The sequence below is a fragment of the Acanthopagrus latus genome, chromosome 16 (assembly GCF_904848185.1).
Source record: "Acanthopagrus latus isolate v.2019 chromosome 16, fAcaLat1.1, whole genome shotgun sequence".
Taxonomy (NCBI): domain Eukaryota; kingdom Metazoa; phylum Chordata; class Actinopteri; order Spariformes; family Sparidae; genus Acanthopagrus; species Acanthopagrus latus.
Genome location: NC_051054.1, coordinates 3,143,226 through 3,162,955, shown reverse-complemented (window position 1 = coordinate 3,162,955; position 19,730 = coordinate 3,143,226). Strand labels below are relative to the sequence as shown.

General features: G+C 43.2%; 2 protein-coding genes across 6 annotated transcripts; one reads left to right on the top strand and one right to left on the bottom strand.

The window, feature by feature from the left end:
• Window positions 1-30: 30 nt before the first annotated feature.
• Window positions 31-3,992, top strand: LOC119005138 (GTPase IMAP family member 8-like). 5 transcript variants are annotated; one of them, XM_037072659.1, is made up of 4 exons: window positions 31-81; window positions 988-1,067; window positions 1,184-2,014; window positions 2,734-3,992. In XM_037072659.1, exons 2-4 carry the CDS (start codon window positions 1,058-1,060, stop codon window positions 3,444-3,446), a joined length of 1,554 nt encoding a protein of 517 aa, XP_036928554.1. In that variant the 5' UTR covers window positions 31-81; window positions 988-1,057; the 3' UTR covers window positions 3,447-3,992. The 5 variants fall into 5 exon arrangements, with proteins under 5 accessions (XP_036928554.1, XP_036928553.1, XP_036928557.1 ...); XM_037072658.1 differs by having other exon boundaries at window positions 36-81; window positions 985-1,067; XM_037072661.1 differs by lacking the exon at window positions 31-81 and adding an exon at window positions 151-444.
• A 150-nt stretch (window positions 3,993-4,142) lies between these two features.
• On the bottom strand, window positions 4,143-6,364 carry cfd (complement factor D (adipsin)). Its single transcript, XM_037072663.1, has 5 exons — window positions 6,208-6,364; window positions 5,899-6,055; window positions 5,638-5,779; window positions 5,234-5,524; window positions 4,143-4,509 (listed from the first exon to the last, which is right to left on the bottom strand). The coding sequence occupies exons 1-5, from the start codon at window positions 6,269-6,271 to the stop codon at window positions 4,330-4,332; spliced, it is 834 nt and encodes a 277-aa protein (XP_036928558.1). The 5' UTR covers window positions 6,272-6,364; the 3' UTR covers window positions 4,143-4,329.
• Between the last annotated feature and the right edge of the window lie 13,366 nt (window positions 6,365-19,730).

Below are 19,730 nucleotides of genomic sequence, written 5' to 3'. Positions count from 1 at the left end.
AGTTGACAGCAGCAGAGGGAGATGGTGCAATCCCTCAGTAATCTCAGCTGCTGTGTGTGCAGGGGAACTCCTTCACATACTGTATGTATTTACATCTGTGCAACTATCACAGCACATCCGTGTGCTACCAGTGATAAATGCATGTTTTATGTTGATTTAAATGTAATGACATTTTAATCAAATAATTTTAAAAAATACCATAAATGTTGTTTTTCTGTGAGAGAGAACACCAGTGTTTTTTCATCTGGGTCATCACCGTTGATGTGCATACTCACCTGGTCACTGGACCACATTTTATCTGGCATCTCGTGGCACTGCGTTTCCTGTTTTGGCAAAATATCTGCATTGAGGCTGATTCAGCAATAAGTGCGAAGAGGAAAACAATCACAGGATGCCTCTCCCGCTGGCATTATTGTGCAGAGTGCAGCGGCTTGATAGAGTCAGGTGGGAACAGGAAATATTGGGCTACGTCAGCTGATTAGGTGCTTGCAACTCACCACTTACTTAGGCCTGCATTGTGGGGATGTGAGTCGCTTCACACATGTACATTGTCGTGGATTCACTGACTGTATTTGAGGGCAAACAGCCGGTAACCATTAAGGTAAATGTGGTTTCTGCTTGAGGTGAGAGTCAGGCTCAGGGTTAGGCCTGCAGTGGTTGTGCTTTATGCTAGGGTTAGTCTCAGGGGAATGAAGTAAGATAATGAAATGAGTCACTAAAGCAACTTTATGTGAGTGTTTGTATGACAAAAAGGAGAGGGAGAGAGCCTTCAGGTTATGTGTGCGTAAAGCAAAGCTCCTGAGTGGAGGAAGTTTAATTTAACCGTGACAGAAGCACAAAAAGATGCACAGGGCAAGCGGTTGGGTCATTCCAAGTTGTGTTGTGGAATGCACTTCCTCGTCAATATAACTGCAGGTGACATGTGAGATGTTGTAAGCAGGAAGCATCTTAGGTTTTTTTCTGCCCATTATCTTGTTTGTTGAGGAGCCAGAGGATCCAGTTTCAGGTTATCTTGAGCTGACAAGCATCTCAGACCCGTGAGAGCACCTGCAAAGACATGTCGCACCGTGAGTAGTTGTTTTTCTAAAATGTATACTTTCAGACTTATTCACTGTATTTAAGGTTGCAGAACATATCAAAAATGATAATTTTATTGACGAGTCATTACTGTGTTGTTTGGCAGAAGGCATAACTAACACAAGTCAGAGGATGGTGGTCATATCCGCAGAGGAGGAATGGCTCGCTTTCAAGTCTCTGCTGCAGGATAACTCTGGGAAGAAACATGTCCAGTTCAGTCTGGGATCAAGTCAAGTGTGTGACTTGGCGGTAGACGGTCACTCGATCAGCTTGCACTATGCAGATTTAAAGGAGGATGTGACGGAGGAGGGCATCAGCCAGGCGATAGATGGCTGCTTTAAATCCTGCGCAGATGGAGTCATTACATTTCTGCTGCTGATCCAAGGTGGACATTACACCAAGAGGCAAAGAAGAATGGTGGAGACGCTGCAGGCTCACTTTGGAGCTGAGGCTTTAAAATACCTGGTGGTGCTCTCTTTGGAAGATGGAGAGGTTGCTGACACGTTGGAAGACGCCCTTCTGGAGCTAATAAACATGTGCGAGGGGAGATACTGCCGCATCACATCATCCAATGCAACAGACAAACTTCAAGCCCTGTTTGAGATGGTCGACTACATGCTGGCTGAAAACGGTGCAACGGGCTACACAGACGCCATGCTGACCGAGGCGAGGAAGAGGAGCACGGAGGACTCGGCCATGATGATGCTGAAACGGAAGGTGCAGGAGGCCGAGGAGAAGGAGCAGGCCTTCAAGCAGCGGATGCAGGAGCAGGAGGAGAGGAGAGCTAAAGAGATGGAGGGGCTGAAGAAGAAACATGCAGAGGAAAGAAAGATGGAGGCGGCTGAAAATAAGCAATACGAGACAAAAAGAGAGAGCCTGGAGGAAGCTGTGACAAGCCACAGAGCCATGTCGCAGATCCACATGAGGGCCGCTGATGGTGAGATGCTTTTTTTCTGTTTTAAATCAGAGTTAGTTGAGTTGTGCTTCAAAAATTCACATGATGGTTACTAAGAATGGACTATGAGATGTTCTAGATCAACTTTGATTTCATGTGGGACACTTCAGAAAAAGATTTCATGGAGAAAAGTTCTGTTGCGAGTAAGTTAACTGCACACTTCTCTCACTAGGGGGCGATAGAGTTACATACCAGTGTGGGTCATCTACAGCAGGGCCGCCCAAAGTCTTTACTTTAGAGGGTCAAAATTCAACGTTAAAAGTGGACCAGGGGCCAAGAAACTGTTGTCTGACGATCCATTTTTCGAGTCTAATCAAAATATTGTTCATGGTGTAAGAACAGATGAAGGAAATGTTTTGCCGGCTTATCTTTGGAAGTTCCCTTTTTTTTTCATGCACAAATTGGCACTCTGGCTGCTGTGCTCAGATTACAGCAAGAAAAATGTGAAAAACTAATTAGGTATGCTCCTGCAAGCCTATTTAAAGAACATTTTAGTGTGTGTGTAATGTTTGCTAGAAACATCTGGCAGGGCAAATAAAACCTGATAGCTGACCAACTTTGATCCATGGACTCCACTCTGGGCACAGTCTACAATATCTATATCTATATCTGTAACATCCTTTAACCCCAACAAGGCAACCAAAACTCAGGAACTCTGTCTGTGTGCTTTCTAACAGCCAGTTTTTCTTTTATGCTTTAAGGTGACGACACAAAGAAGACATCCATCATCCTGTTGGGTCTCTCTGGCAGCGGGAAGACTTCCGCTCTGAATCTAATTCTGGAGAGAGCAGGTAATCAATACTCCGTCAGTGGCTCAGATCCTGAACCCCCTCAGCCCACCCTGTCCTGTGAGAGAAAGGAGGTGTTTGCAGCAGGGAAGCCGCTCATCCTGGTGGACACCCCCGAGCTGTGGGACGAGGACGGGGTGGAGAATCTGGAGCAGGTCAAGGACTGCTTGGCTCTGTCCTTCCCTGGACCTCACGTCTTCCTGCTGGTGCTCCAAGTAGGGCGCTTCACCCAGGGCGAGTGCGAGATGCTCGGGCACCTGCAGAAGATCTTCGGACGAGACTTTGCAGAGCACGCCGTCGTCCTCTTCGTCCGCTTCGACTGCAACCAGCACAGGCCTCAGAGGATCGACGACTACGTGGCCGGAGCACACCCCACCCTGCAGGGCCTCATCCAGAAGTACGGGAGCCGCTATTATGAGCTGAATCTTACAAAGTCCCAGAATGCTCTGAGCTACCCTCAGGTGAAAGACCTGCTCTCTGGAATCAACAAACTGGTGGCTTCACACGGAGGCCGCTCCCTCTCGGTGAGGAGGTTTTCTGTAAAAGAGCTGCAGGAGAGGAAGAAAATGATAGAGGAGGGGAAGGAGGGGGCTTTAGAAGGGAACTACTTATTAAGAGATGCTTGATTTCTATACTCACAGTCAGCAGGTGACTACAATAAATGCAACACCTGTACCATGTCACAGAATCAAACACAACATGCCTGCGGTTAAGATCATTAGTTTATTGTGTTAAAACAACTACAAGTTCTTGCACTGGATTTATTATTTTTATATATTTTTTACAAATCAATCGCCAGAATAAATATATGTTGAAATTTTACTTTTCTTAATATTGCAACGATGAAAAACATCAGTGGTGATTTTTGGGGAGTTTCCCGATGGAACAGGAGATCGGACGACATCAGGGATTATTCATGTCTGTTTATCTGTGCAGCTCAGAGGGGAAGAGAAGAAGGAGTACAGCTGCAGATTTTATTTACTTTTGGACGTTGCTGCTGGATCTTATCTGACAAGTTCATGAGATATACGTGCTGAAATCGCTGCCGAACAGTCGCGTCCTTCAGATGGACTCTGCTGCCAACTGCAACTGCCTAAAAACAAGACTGATGCACAGTTCTGTTTGGATTTTATTAAAGCAGATATTGTGTAACTCTTACGTTTTTATTTTTTTGCAGTTTGCGTCACAACTGTTTATCTTTGTGCTCATAGTGAACCTTTCGTGTCGATGTTTCGTCCCTGCAGATTTTATCTTTGCTCTCATTTCTGATGTTTATTGTTCAACATGCTGAAGAAGAACTCAAGACAAACGTGACACCTGAATGAGATCGACTGTCTTTTTTATTGATTTCTTTATAATGTGAGTTGATAAAATGTTGTGAAATGTATTATTGTGGTTAATCAGAACATAAACATACACTGTAAACACTTTAATATACAAGAAGAATAACAAAACTCAGTAGGTTGAAGCAGGAACGTGGCAGAAACATGGCCGCCTGCTCTCCTTGATTTAACTGCTTGGTTCCAGCGCCGCAGTGGTCTGTGGGCTCATGATACCGTCAATCCACTCGGTGTAGTGCGAGATGACGGTGTAAATTCCAGGCTTTTTCAACTGGCCACACTTTCTTCCTCCGTTGGAAGTGATTCCCACCACGATGCCGTTGTAGAGCAGAGGACCGCCAGAGTCGCCCTGAGGGACGACAGAAAGACAAGCAGAACAGGAAGTAACGGAAACCTACGTAGACCTTCATCTGATAAAGAGCAGCAGTGACTCCAGTAGGCAGGAAGAGAAGAATGACAGTGAAAGGTCACTGACAATTAAAACTGTAAACACAGCAGATATCACACTGCAAGATCTACAGCCGGGCGAGCAGCTCTGCGAGGCTCTGCAGCAGAGCTACGTGCTAACTTATGCAAGCTAAGATGTTTAATGTCTCAACAAGTTTAGAGTTTGCAAAAAAAAAACTGGCAACAAATGGCAGAAGTTTATAAAAAGTTCACATGGTTCGCTTTGAAATACCCCAAACTGCATCACAGAGTTCTGTGTGTTCGTGCTTTCTGATGAAAAATCAAAATTGATCTGTGACAACGAGAAAACAAGCTTCATATGTCAAACTAACGAATGTGATATCAAGGTTACCGCATCAAAAACATTAATGCAACCACAGACGGTTTTGGGTTCCTACAGTTCTGATTCAAAGTTTGATATCTGGCAAACAATTTGTAGTTTATGTCAAGCAAATAAAAACATTATCTGACTTTACTATAAATTATCTAAAGTTTCAAGCACAGAAAACAGAAGAAAAAACTAAATTTACTCAGCTTATGGTCGTCATAACGTCATATTGTCTATTCCATTTAAAAAAAAATACAAACCTTCATAAATCAGTGTAAGAGAAGGAGCTCAAACTTACATCACAAGTGTCTTCTTTCTTCAGGGGTTTGTCGCAGGGGTCTGGACACACTTTATGTGCACACATCATGTTACTGGTGAACTTTCTGCCGAAGTAATCAGAGCGTCTGCACCGCTGCCAGCTGACGATCTCCAGGACCACCTCCTTCAGCTTATCCGGTCTGGACCCCAGGTTATCCAGGGATCCCCAGCCGGCTGTTTCCACCTCTGCATCTGTGTCGGGGTTCGTGCCGCCTGCTCGCAGGTACTGCACAGACTGAACAGCTTCAGTGGCGTTAAATGGACGATCCAGCTGCAGGAGAAATGAATAAATCACACATTATTTGACTCCATCTCTAGATCTCAGGCTTCTGTTGTTGAGTTGTTCCTCCTACACAAACACATGTACACAAAACATACACTCACCTTGATTAAAGCAATGTCATTATCATAATTAACGTGGCTGAAGTCTGGGTGATTGTGAAGCTCCAAAATATCAAACGTCTGCTTCGTGTCTTCAGGTTCGCTCAGAGAGTGAACGCCCAGCACCACTTTCCTTCCATTTGGCCTGTGGGGGAAAAAAAAAAAATCACAGTTAGAAATATTATTGCCAGTAAAACCCACAAACAAAATCATATTTTAATTACATTTCCACAGAACTAGATTTGTGATAGAAGGTAGCCTCACCCTGTTGGCAGACAGTGCACTGCAGTCATCACCCACTGATCTGCAATCACAAACCCTCCACACTCGTGCTTCATATTCTCTCCTTCTGGCACCTGGATGGAGGCCATGTAGGGCCGAGAGTGTGGCGCTGCCTCTCTGCCACCAATTATACCCTCGCCTGGGTGTGAGCAGAAGAACAATACACCATTTTAACATCTCTGGTTGTTTGCAGTAGCAAACACAAACAGCAAATACAAGGTAACACAATGATACAATAGAAACAAGACAGCGACAAGAAGTGAACTCCTAAACGTCGAGTCGCGAACTCACTGTGTGAAACGAGGGCAAAAACAAAAACAGCGGCGGCCACCAGAACATCTCTCTCTGTCGCCATGATGCCGGTTTAACAAACAGCTACAACCGACCGCGGTGTTTTAAAGACTCCCACTTGACCGAGAGGAAACATAAATCAAGTAGATATGGTGCAAGACATGAGTGGGAGTCTGGCAGTCGTCCTGCTCCCCCCGTTTCCTGGGACGAAAAACAGGAAACCCAAACAACATTTTCACTTTTACTACTTTTCTCTTGCATCTATAAATTAGTTGATGATTATTCTTCTTCTTAACTTTCAACAGAGTAGATGAACTATTGTATGTTTTCACATCTGGATGAAGTTGTAAAATCAGAAGATATGCACATTCCTTCACAACAGACACATACATTTATTTACAAAGTGTTTACATGTATTGACAGAAGCAGAAAAGGTGCAGAAACTTTCACTTTGACTCGTCTGATGATGTAATTTCATGTTACATAATGCTGATTTAAACCACCCTGTGACATGATGACCCGGTGCACTCGACAGGACGAGGACTTCATCTTTTCTTCCCGTAAATCCAGCGGAAAAAAAACACGAAGCCCAGTCGACTGGGAACAATAAGCACACTCGATGTACTTTGCAAAATACCACACCAGTGATAACACTGTGACTTGCATTGTTTGTTGGAGGGAGGGCAGTGGCTGTGGCATCATCTGTGGGCCTTTTACTGCTGAATGCAAACTGGTGAAGGTCCAGAAAAAAAAAAATCTTGAGAAGAAGAGAGGCGACAGATTATTTGGCATGTTTAAATTCGACAGAAAATGTAAATACTGTATTAAGCGACCGTGTAAATCTTCAGTGAAGCACCTGAAGCATCTACGTACAGTTTGAACGTTTATCAAAGCAAACGCTGGAAGCCTGTCTGGTCCAGGCCCGTCATCAAAAACCTGACATGACTTCTTCATCTGTTATCTGCAAACACGCTGGGCCGCTGCAGAGGCGGAACACACTGCAAGCTGTAATGTAAAGGAATTCCTCTCTCGTCTTCAGCACCTTCTGATAAAGAGAAAAAAAAGGCCAGACATCAGCAGAACCAGACAGCAGACGTTAGCCCCTCCAGGCTTCATTAGAAAGGTGACAAAAGATGGAAAACTTATTACAAAAGGAACCCCGCAAAACACCCAGAGAGGGAACCTCACACAGGTTCAGATCAGACTCATGATGCTGACATGTTTTAGCCAATTTTTGCAACTTTTTTTTCTAATTATTCTCTGCGTCAAACATTATGCAACAACTGCCAACATGCCTCTTTCTCAAAAACACAGCTCAGGTCAGGATGTCACTTGCCTGAGGGTTTTATACGCAGCGTCTAAGTGCTCACAGCGGTAAAGACTATAATTGTAGTGTCGTGAACAATTCCCTCTATGTCTTGAATTAAATATTACACCCTTACTTCCACCTGTCTTTACCTTTTGTCTTTTAACTTGGCACCAGTTTGATGTTTCTTGTCCAGACAAACAGTTTTTTCTCTCTCTCTCTCTCTCTCTCTGCTTCCAGAGCGGCTCTGAGAAACGTTTGTTTAACTGAACCTCCTTGGCTCCTCGGCTGCTGTTTGGACAGAATAATCCTGTTGTGAACTTGTGAAGAAATATTGCCCTCGGTCTGGGAAATCTTCCGTTTGGCTGATTGTATTTGGGGTGGAGGTGCAGTGCAGGGGAAGAGAGGTCTTTCCAGGAGATTTACAACTCAAATATTTCACCCAGTGTCGGTTTATTCCAGCAAAACGTCCGCTGCACCAGGTCATTACTGAATATTGGTGCTCTAGTCAACCTTGATTTATGTCTTTTTAAGTTCCACCACATTGTGCAGCTTGTTCCAGCAGGTTTTTTTTCTTTATGGACAGGGGTATAGATACATGAAGAAGCCTCTGTGCTGCTTTGTACTGTAAATCCACGTTGTAGCTGTTCAGCCCACATCAGTAATTAAGCACGAGAAATTACACGAACACTGGCACCATACACAATATTTTTAGACTCCGAGTTCCTGCTGGGTTCGGAGACCATCGTGTAATCGAAAGCTTCTTCAGGCAAAAGAACAAATCAAAAACTTGAGCTGCTGCACCTTCATCACGATCTGATTTATGACCTTCAGTGATATGAACAGCTGAAACAAAACGTCATGTTTACACTTCGTTTTAGTTCATTTTCAAATTTTAGGTCAATTTCCTACAAGTTTTATTATAAAAAAAGATAATGAATGAAATATACAAGAAAAAATAGCGTTTGTTGCATTTTTAAGCATTTTTAAATATATAAGTAAATATAGCGTTTAATAAATGTTGAATTGTTTCTCTTTTTAGACACAAATTCAAACCCTTTGCCTGGTCAGTTGACCTGCTGTGTGTCGGCTAACAGACCTCTATAATATATGATAATTGGAATAATTGAACGCTGTATTTTCAGTAAAATATTGACAAATCACATCATTCTCTCCAGGTCACCTCTATTATTTTACTCCCTGTAAACTGAAGCACCACAGACATCATGTTTGTATCGTGTGTCAGACAGGTAACAGATCATTTATGATATTCTGGTGGTCTTTGGTAGATTATCTTACAGTATATTTTGCAAATGAAGCCCTGGAGCATGTTTGTCTTCATGACACAGAGACATGAAGCAGAGCAGGCTGTAACTGTAGAGCTGCACTGTCCTCTGCAGGTACAAACAAGAACTGCTAGAAAATATGAATATTACAGAAAAGCAAAACAAACAAGCTCATCAGGGTTAATGAAAACATCTGCCTGCTACCTTAACATGTAACATTTCACCTGCACAGTGAGTTAAAGTCAGTCAGTGTCAAACAAATGTCTTGTCCTGTTGTCAGAGTGTAACAGTCTATTGACTGAAAGGCCAATTTAGTATCATTATGTGTATTTACTCAGAAATAGACCGATTATGAGCATTAAAGTTGCACAAACGCTTAGAAGCGCTTCCTTCTCTAATCTCTCAGGGGGAGTTTGACCTCGCACCGATCATGTGGTCGCATTACTGTAAAGTGAGGGGAAATAATACCTGCTATCTCTTTTTTTAAAAAAAAAACATTTTCCAAACTCCACTCCAATTAAGTCGTGACTCACACGCTCGCAATTACAAGTTAGGGAAGAAGATAATAGTCAGAAATTACAGGTTCAAACTGACAAAAACATCTGTATCCACCGAGATAATGAGGAGCTCATTTGGCTGCAGAAATTTAAAGCAAATTCACGAGTTCATGAATATATTGTGTTTGATGAATGTCACAGAGAACATACACACACATCTAATGTAAAGAGCGACCTGTCCGCTCCATCAGGCTTCTGATTGGCACCTGAGCATTGTTGTCGTTGCCACGGAGACGAGTTACAACTGCGACTGTAGCCTGGAGCAGCAGAGCCCACCCAGCCAGGTATGTAGTGTGTGTGTGTGTGTGTGTGTGTGTGTGTTACACGTGTTCATGTGTGTGTACCTGTGCAGTCATCCATATCTGTTCATCCGTGTGTGAGTGTGTGTGTGTGTGTGTGTGTGTGTGTGTGGTCTGGCAGCGAACCAGATATCAGAGGTGAGTTAACAGAGTCATTTTCCACTTTATGTTCTCTAAATGTTTCATTACTCTCTCTCTCTCTCTCTCTTTCTCTATGTCTCTCCTCCCTCGCTCGCTCATTCCAGCCTCTGACTCTTCATTCTCAGACACTGAGTCAGCGAGGCCTGTCAGTCTGTCTGGCAGGCCTTCTATCCGTCAATCAATCATTCGCCTCGTCTGTCTTTTCATTATTCGGTCGGTTTGTCTGTCTGTTTATGTCCTTCATCTTCTCCTTGTCTGAGCCTGTTCCAGTCTTATTTCTTTTTCTTCCTTCTTTCCTCTTAGTGAGTTTTAAAGCGACAGACATGCAGAGATGCAACAGTTCCACACTGACAGGTCTTTTAAAACGAGGCCTAGAAGTCTGCAGGGCTGCAGGGGCCTCCCTTTTCATAGATAACAATATTTAAAAGCACCTGACCTTATGCACACGACTTATTCTTGCATGCTACAATTAACAACTTCACTGTGAAATCTTACTGAAGCAGCAAATTAAAGAACAGATCGCCCGGCGGAAGCATTAAAAGTGACACGGCATCATGCATCCTCGCAGTCGTTGCTCTCCAGATTTTACTCAAAATTGTCTAAATGCACAACAACAGCACATTTTTACAATTTTTACATCATTCATTCCTCCCTGTGCCCTCCTTGTTATAATGAAAGTTAAGATATCGTACTTAAAATCTTAAAGTGTCTGATATTACATGTACTTAAGATTAATCTCCTCGCAATAAAGTATTAAAAAGGGCAAGTAAAACTAAATTAAGAACAGCAGTTGACTAAACTTACCTTCCATCACTGCTTGTTTATCATGTTTTTAACAGCTGATCTAATATCTTAATATGACAACAAGAACTAAAATAAAAGGCTGTGATGTATTCATGCAGAAGTATCCACAATTTAATTGCTGAAACATATTCAGATTGGGCCGTTCTAACTGTTACTCATCTCAGCGTGATTCACTTTTATGTGTCACTGTGATTTAAAGAAGTCGGTGAGTCATCACTGCATCAGTCACACATAAACACACGTTTAGGTGATGTGTTGAAAAGTTTACAGAAATAATTTTGACAGACACGAACCCACTCAAAATAATACATTCACCAGAAAAACAGGGGTGGTAAATAAACCTTCACCAGCACCGAAACAAACTCAGCTGGATTTCTGCACTGAAGGGATCACAAACTACACGTGTCGTCTCAAAATGACCATAAATTTCGATCAACGGGAATATTTTAGACTTCCATCTTAGTTTTTGGCACTGATTGTGAAACAGTGGGCCTCTGGGCACAGACATGTTATAAAAAAAAAAGGAGCAATACACCCAAACTGAAAGAGCCACGATACAGCTGCAGGCTGTGGCTTTGTAGTTCTGTTGTGTTTCAGGTGAACCAGAAGCTGCTCAGCTGAACATCAGTGTTTTATTCATGCTGCAGGTGAGGAGACTCATTATGTTCAACAAAAAGGGGAAAAATCACAACCAGGACATGATTCTGACTGAGCTTTGTGACTTTGAACTCAACAGATGAGTTTAAACTGAATGCTTCCTCGCGATGCAACTTTACTTTACGAGTTAGTTTCGTAGATGAAGGGTTTGGTCTACATCGTGGTTCCTCCCTTGAATACCTGTGTTGGTTCAGGACAATCACGGATGGAGATGGTCCAACTTCACCATGAGAGGCCACAAAATCAGCTGGAAATGAACCCAGGTGACTTTCACGTAAACAGATGTTGGGGGTGAGAGGTGTTCTGGGATTGGACCAGAAAGGTCTCCAAAACAAAGCTTTATAAATTAAAGTGGTGATAATGATGAGAGCTGCAGTGCTCCATTTAAACACTACTACAGCAGAAATCATCATTAAACGACGTGACAGTCTGAATCTCATTAGAAAGTCGTGGACTCACCACCTCGGTCTGCGTCTGTCTTGCCGAGCGGTGGTCTTGTGCTCGGCGCTGGCGTTGCTCCAGCGGAGGGGGGATTACTGTTAAACGGGTATAATCTCTACTGTTTCCTCCGTCAGTCCAGGCCCATCTGATGGGAGCTGGTGTTTAGGAGGGGCTCCACAGGACGAGATGCTCTTTAACTGTAATCTCTCTAATCTCTCGTCTTACTTCAGGCCGGGGTCCCACAGACCTGCCGTCCTCACACTCATATTTCTCCCAAAGCCATTTGGAAAACACGACAGCCTGTATTTTCACTTTGGAAAACACAGGCACTCTTGAAAGGTGTGTATGTGTTTTTTTTCTGTTCAAGTGGGAAACCATAAAACATAATTATTGTGCTTTAAAACCATAATCTACTGTGTATTTCATGGAAGACTGATGATGAATCGTCATGTAATGAGTTTGGAAACACATCAATCCGTAAATGTGCGTTTTGGACCCTGGTTTTTCTTCTTTTTCTGGATATTGTCTTTTATTTTGTCAGATTAATCAACGCTTATATGTCAGTTTTTTTCCTTATACGTGTGAGAAATAAATAACATTATAAGAAAATAAGAAGAAAGGAACTGGACACTTAAATTCACAGCGTGTAATATCTGTCACTTTAGGTCCTTCAGTCAAATACAACACAACATGTCTGCTGAGTGTTTGTAGAGAAAGCGATTGGACTGGGAGACGAGGGGGGAAAATAAGTTTATAGACGAGGTAGGTCATTTTAATTCACGCAACATTTAATCTTGTTTGCAGACGTCCTCGCTCTCTGACTCTCTCCTGGAAGTTCAGCCCATCCTCATCAGAAAAATGCACTAAAAGGTTGTCAGTGAGCAGCTTATTAAGGCAAAAAATGTACTTTATTTCTTGCTAGGTGGCGACCTCTAGTGGCAGTGGCGATTATTACAGCAACAAAGAAGGATGTCCATGATGTTTTCTCAAACCCAACCGAGTATTTTTTTAGCCTTAACCTAACCGAACAGCAAGCAAACGACCAAACTTACCTTGAATAAAGTACTCAACTCAACGAAATATACAACAAAGGTTTGTTAGTTTTTAGACACTTGAATGCAGAAATCCTAAACACATCTTTACGTTTCCATATGGGAACGTGAGTAAAAGTGTTTTCCGCCTTCAATGCAAAAATCACATTTCCATGTCTGTCACATGTATGGCATCTAAAAAAAGATTTGCATGATAAGTAAAACATGTGAGTCCAACAAAACACGATGAAAAATTCAAATGTTCACATGAGAACGTGTTCTTTGAGTTCATACATGGAGTTTCATCCCTCTACATTTAAAGCATGTTTGTGTGAGTTTCCCATCAGCCGGCGAATCCTGATAATCCGACGTTATTCTGAACTTTGTGTGAATGTGTCTTCCTGTATTATCACATGCCGACAGCGTGTCAGCTATTCCAGACAGATTTTCGAGCAACTGTGTGACTCTACAAGTTTGAATGTGTGTGAAATCCATCAGCTTCTTTTCTCATGAATGGTACGACGTGTAAAAGCATCCGTCTACTATCGGTTTATTCCATTTTTCCCATTAAACGTGTGTGAAATTGTGTGCTGAGTGTGAGTGCGTCAAAGCCTCCTTGTTTCCCAGGCGAACGCTGAATCCTGTAAATCTGACATTTCTCTTCCTGGTGGTGGTCCCAGGAGGATCTCGGGGAGATTCCACCTTTCCCACATCGCTCCTTGATCCACCTGACTCCTCCTCGCCTCGCCCATAAGCCTGCCTTTTGTCCCCATCTGCGCACAGCGCTCAGTTTGTTTGTACATCCAGAGAGCAGGGTGAGAACGAGCGACAGTCCCACAAACCTGAAAAAACTGGCTGCCCATGTTCCCACAATGAGCCAATTCAGAACACGTGTAAAGAAATTAAGACAATATGTGCCTGTAATTACTACTGGGAGTAAAAATGAAGCCGTGAATCAACAACAGGCATCACAAAGAGATGTTACAGTGATTTCAAGGTCCAAAATCTGACTTAGGAACAGAAAAAGGTTGGAAAAGAGAAACTTTCTGAAAGGGAACGACGATTTCTGACTATTATTCTGCCATACAATTCAAACTTTCACAGATCCAAATACAAATTCTACACCAAAACAAAAAAAAAGACATTATTATATTCAGTGTTTTCTGTTGAAAAATGCTGACGGGGTCAAATTAAAGAGAAAAAACCTGAATTTTTGAGCAGAGAAACATCAAATGCAGATGGTTTGATGTGTGTTTTTCCTTCTATCTGTTGTTCTCAGGCCTCTTTTTGCAAAAGAGGTCTCGATCTCAGCAAGATTACCTGATTAAATGAAGGTCGTCCGTATAAACGATGAAGTATCTCCCTCCATTAAACTTCCACAGACTCCTTAAGCATCACATCTTGAAGTGGAAGAATTTACTGTGAGATAAATTGGTATTCTGCTGGAAGTGTTGGACGGATCAAACAGTGGACCCTCTCACCAGAAACCGGAGATTGAGTCCTGTTTCAACCCAAATTATGATCTTAAAGCCTAAATCTAACCAAACCACAATCTGTTGACAAGGTTTGTCAGCCTTATTTTAAAAAGTAAGCAAGATGGAGTGACACAAACAAACGTAAAATACATAAAAGTTGATTAATTATGATATTTCCAAATATAACAGCAGTAGAGAAATAACAAAACATTCTGTACAGGCTGGTCTTTGGATTAAATAAATGCTTTCATCCACGTAAAAATACTCATTTTCTACACATGCTACCCTGCTCAGTGGAAAAAAATATATATCACATTCTATTTTAGCCGAAGGTGGCAGAGAAGAATCTAAACTTTTTGGTATTGGATCAGTTTGCATGACTTTGGAGAACTGAAAAAGGAGGAGACTAATTAAAGAGAAATATATCAATAGCGTGGGGATAAGAGAGAGAGGACAGAACGAGTGGGACACGGCAGGAAGAGAAAGAAAAAAGGAGGGAAACAAAGAAAAGATTTGCATACAGACAAAGAGAGCGAGAGGGAGCGAGAGAAAGACCTGCGACCGAGAGCCTCGTCTCAACATGTCATGAAAGTGAGGTTTTTCAGACGCTGTAATTTACACAGATTCAGATTCAGATCACTTTGGCAGAATGTCGGACCACCTGCACTTCAGCTCATGCGAACAAACTTCCAAAACTCCTGAGAGCGAAGAGGACAGAAAACCTGACGTTTCAAAAAAAAAAAAAAGGGTGAGATCTGAGGCCAAAAGAAAAAGCAATGCCGCTCTGACAGTCTGACAACTCCAGTGTGTTTGGATGAACATGTGTGTGTTTCAGCCTCGAGGGATTCAGGCGGTTTAAAGCTGCCGTCACTGGAGACGAATCTATTGGAAGCTGTCAATGCTTTAATTGTGGCGAGACGCTGGTTCTTCCCTCCTCCAAGTGTCTTCGCCTCCCTTTTTATTTATTTATTTATTCATTTTTAGCGTTTTAAGATGTTGTGCAGATTAGAGAGGAGATGAAGGGGGTTTAAAAGAGAAAGCTGAAGGTCCTCAGGTGGATTTGAAGGCAGAATGATTTATGGCACGAACGTCTGCCAAGTTTCTTAAGTAATACGAATACACATTATATCATGTTGGTGTGTTATCTTACAATAGAAGACACTTTGTGTAAGCTGCTATAAGGTGTTAATAATGGTGATTTATAGGGCCCTGAGGTGCGACAGGCGCTGAGGTGGGAAACCCAACGAAATGATCGAACAAAGATTTACTAAACGGAAAATAAACCGAGTCAGACAATCCCTGCCCTCGTATTTGAGAAACGCTGCGAAAGTGCCCTCTAAGGGTGCCCTTGAATGCATCGCGACCACCCGGTGCCCAATTTGTCTTTTTTTTTAAGCCCCTGACCCTCAAACATCCCGAGCACGCCGCTGCTTCAGTGCACAGTCAGCGCGATCACTTCCATCCAGTTCCATCCTGATTCGTCCTCTCCTCTCCATCACCTGAAGCATTACAGTATGTGAGCTGTCATTGTTGCAGTAAGGCCTTGTTTACTGTAAATGGCGGGGATCAGTGTCCTCTTGCAGCAGGAAACATTTGGACACGTGATGACACGACATAATCTGTGTGTGTGTGTGTGTGTTTGCTCTGTTAAAATGTAGACCTGCAAGACCAAATCCCCCTTTGAATGGCCCTTTTTCACCATTTCAGCATCCTCAAATACTTTGAGCTGATTCCTGCAGTATTTTTGTCTGTACTCGATTGTGCTGTTTCATTGTCTCTCATGTAAACACCTGATAAAATAAAATACTCTAAACGACTGGTAGAACTGCGGTTATTCAGTTTGACTTGTTGAATGTATAAAAATTGATGGATCTTTGAAGGAGGCGACGCCACAAGTTTCAAAAAGGAGTCTGATTGTGTGTGACTTCTCACTCGCACCTCAGTTTCCTGATGAGTTTATGGTCTAAATCGCTAGTTTCAAGTCTTCTTCAACACAACACGATGTTCATTCAGTAAATGATGGTCCCATTTAGACTAAAATAGACGATAAACAAGGATATGATTCAGGGAATTTTCAGAAATGCCGACGACCGTAAGGCCAAACTTGAGGTACTTCACTCCCTGTAACAAATGGGTCACGCTCGATCTGAACAAATATATCAGACCAACATAAAAATTGCTGGTTTCTCTGCATCTCTTTGCCCCCCAGACAATATTCAAAACAAACCAAAAAAATTGCTCATTCGTAGCAGGACAGGAGCCGTGTTAGATCCCACCGGGACGAGGACCAGCTCGACGTTTTCAACGTTGCATCTGGTCCGTTTTCGCGGGAGGCGACATCTGCGTCTCCTCTTACAAAGACCCGCCTCACTCGTACGGTTTGACCGGCGCGGATGTTGACAGTGTGCGTTTGATGTGCGGGCTGTGACGGGCCTCCTCCTTTGAAGCCAGCCGCGACTCAGTGTTTGAGGCGGACGTGGGACAATCAGGGGAGCGAGGGGATAGCGGAGGGTCACTCGCAGCCGCTGACCCTTCCAACCATTTTCACACATGATGGAAACTCACTCAGCGGGGGAGGACAACGACTAAATCTTCGGACGTCGATGCACCGGTGCTGCTGATCTTTGATATATTGTAGAATGAGTGAGAGAAGATTAAACTGCTCATGAGAAAATAGAACTTGAGGGTGATTTTTTTGTGACTGGCAGCTAAAGTGACATCAGTCCTGATGTTCTGATTTGCTCCTCAGTAAATCTGGAACGCGATACAGGCCACAACAAACGCCGAGAACCGTTTGCAAATACGACGTAACCCTCTGGCAAGTCACACGCTTCAGATCTGAACAAAATCCGACTGCCATGTTGGAGTGGGCTGTCATCCGCCGTGCCCGCTCACCACCGCGGCAATGAAAATAAAAACACACAAAAATCTGAAGGATCCCTGCTGTCAGTCAGGGGAAAGGCAATCTCCTTCATTTCAAGGAGTGTAAACACCAGGGGGACTCTGGGACTAATTTGTTGAACATAGTTACAGTTGTCATGGTAAAAAAAAAAAAAAAAAAAAATCTGCCCCTATTTCAAACTCCTCTCGCGGCGCTGTTTACGTTGGAAGTGGTTTATCGAGCACCTCGGGCGTATTATGGCTAGACGGGGCCGATTGTCAATAACTGTCACTCGCAGAGGGGGAGGAGGAAACGGGGCCCATCTGCCTTCGCCTGCCGTATAATTAGCACTAAAACAAAACACTTTGTGTTGAAATGCGGAGACTGGCACCCCTGCCAAGCACACATAGCATCGCATGCCCAAAGAAAACATCCATGGGTGGCATGATGGAACATAATCGCCCTCTTCCGACTCATGAGTTATGCTAATGACGCAGATCTAGGACACAAAGGCGCTATTACCAGCTAATTAAAAACATTTGAACTATGCCATCCATTCTGTGCTGCTGTCTCCTGGTGTGTGCGGGTTTATGGACGCACCTTAAAATCCACCTGTTCCCCCCAGGGCTCTGCGCTGATAAAGCCCTCCTGGAAAGGGAGGAAAAGCCTGCAATCTAAACTGGTAACAGATATATGTGAATATTAAAATCGCCTGATAAAAACAATTGCACCATTGTGCTCGGCGCTCACCTGTGTTTTGCTCGGTGGTTTTTACTAATGGGTGTGATAAATGCGCCTCTCTAAATGGCTTTATACTCTCTCACACACGCCACATCTCTGCCAGACCATCCTCACAGTTGGACCGGATTCATCCATGCAAATGCCAAAACACAGCCAAGACTAATTATTAACAAGAACAATTATTTATGCATATCTAGCGCTTTGATATTAGTGACGATAGTTCATGTTTTGTTGCTAATGGCTTCAAATAAAACACTTTCAGAGACCTCTCGACTGTTTTGAGTGTGTTCATGATGCTCACTTGGTCGTTTTGTATAAAAGGTCCAAAGACAGGAGTCATTTCATCTCTGAGCCTTCAGTGGAGGTAGTAACAGAGCTGAATCTGTCATAAGATATCGGTTGTGATGTTTTGACGTTATGTTTTGTGTCACAAAAGGTGGAAAGCAAATGGAAAATGTGTCTTCATTGTTGCCGTATTGCCTTGAAATGTACAAAAACAGTTGTTTTGCTGATCTGTTTTTCTTTCCTCTGGCACGACACCGACACTCTGATGTAATGTTGCTTCTATGAAATATGAGATGTGTGTTGCTGTTGCCTCAGTCGATCATAAAACACCCTGCGGAAGACGTTGCAGAGTTTTCCATAGCAGCATCTAAAAACATTTTGTTCCTCTGACTCCCTTACACAGCGATGAAACATCGTATGTTAATCAACATAAACCATGGAGATCAAAGAGCTTCCACCCCCTCCTCCAGTCCACAAGATCATAATTAAACTCCTAATCAGCCATAACTCAGGAGGAGAAAACAGTGGCAGGATTGTTCAGCAACAACACCACAAGGAATTTAACCCCTTCACACAGACAAATCACCAAAATCCAGACAAAGTAAAACAAATCCCAGATTGGCTTTTGATTATCGCGACGCCGCAAGACGCTCTTTGACAAATTGTTTCAAAGCAAAACCACCGCGGAGAACATGTGTGTATGCTAATTATGAGCAACCAAACAATTTGCAAAAGGCTCTGAGGTTAGTGATCCCGGGTGGTGCACTGCACGTTACGCAGATTAGAGCGGGATACGTTTCTCGTTTTGCTTTTTCACGGAGAGACATGTTTAACTTTTTGGCCACGGTGGCGACGAGGCTCGACGTCGGTCCGTCCGTCGGGAATTCTGCTAGTTCGGTCCAGACTGAAATATCTCACCGACTGTCGGATGAGTTACTGCGGCACTTTGTGCAATCAGATGAATTGTTGACAAGTTTGGTGACCTCTGACTTTTCATCGGATCACTCAGCTGTTGCTATGAAACAAAGATGATAAAAAATTATATCCGCTGATCATCGGGATGTACGTGTTGTGACCACGTGTGCAATGTAGGCTCACACATTTTTGACATAAAGTCGGGAAGTTTCCAGGCGTGTTTGTTGGCCTCTTTGAAATAAACTTTATTTCATGTGACCGGCCCTCGTCTTCCCATCCCACCGCCAGAACCAGTTTTATGTGGCGGCATCTTAAAAAGATAAAACCAATAAATAGAGAAACAAGAAAAAAGAGAAGTCTCTGGATCCATAACTGACATGTTGCTGTTGCCAGGGAATTGTTTCATTTTCACCAGGCTGCCTCGCTGCTCCTCACCTGTCTACCAGCCTACCTGTCTAACCCACTTGTCTGTCTGAACCCATCACACCTTGAAGAGCCTGTTTGCTCAAGCCTCGTTTGAGCCTGTCAACAAGCACAGGAAACTCCTCCCTGCCTCTCTTTACCCTACTTTTTCTCTCCCCGCTGCACCTCCACCTCCCGCCGCCTCCCCAAACGCTGGTTTGATTTATGGGCCTGTCGAGCTACCTGGCCCGGGACGACAGGTTATTTCCATTACTGCTGGGATCCTCTGTAATAAGGGGATC

Excerpts from the sequence above, each read along its gene's own strand:
- LOC119005138 (XM_037072659.1), top strand. Across the intron at positions 2,015-2,733 it reads CCACATGAGGGCCGCTGATG|GTGACGACACAAAGAAGACA; the intron begins GTGAGATGCTTT and ends TTATGCTTTAAG.
- cfd (XM_037072663.1), bottom strand. The coding sequence starts at position 6,271 with ATGGCGACAGAGAGAGATGTTCTGGTGGCCGCCGCTGTTTTTGTTTTT. Across the intron at positions 5,780-5,898 it reads GTGCACTGTCTGCCAACAGG|GCCAAATGGAAGGAAAGTGG; the intron begins GTGAGGCTACCT and ends TTTCCCCCACAG. Across the intron at positions 5,525-5,637 it reads ATGACATTGCTTTAATCAAG|CTGGATCGTCCATTTAACGC; the intron begins GTGAGTGTATGT and ends TTTCTCCTGCAG.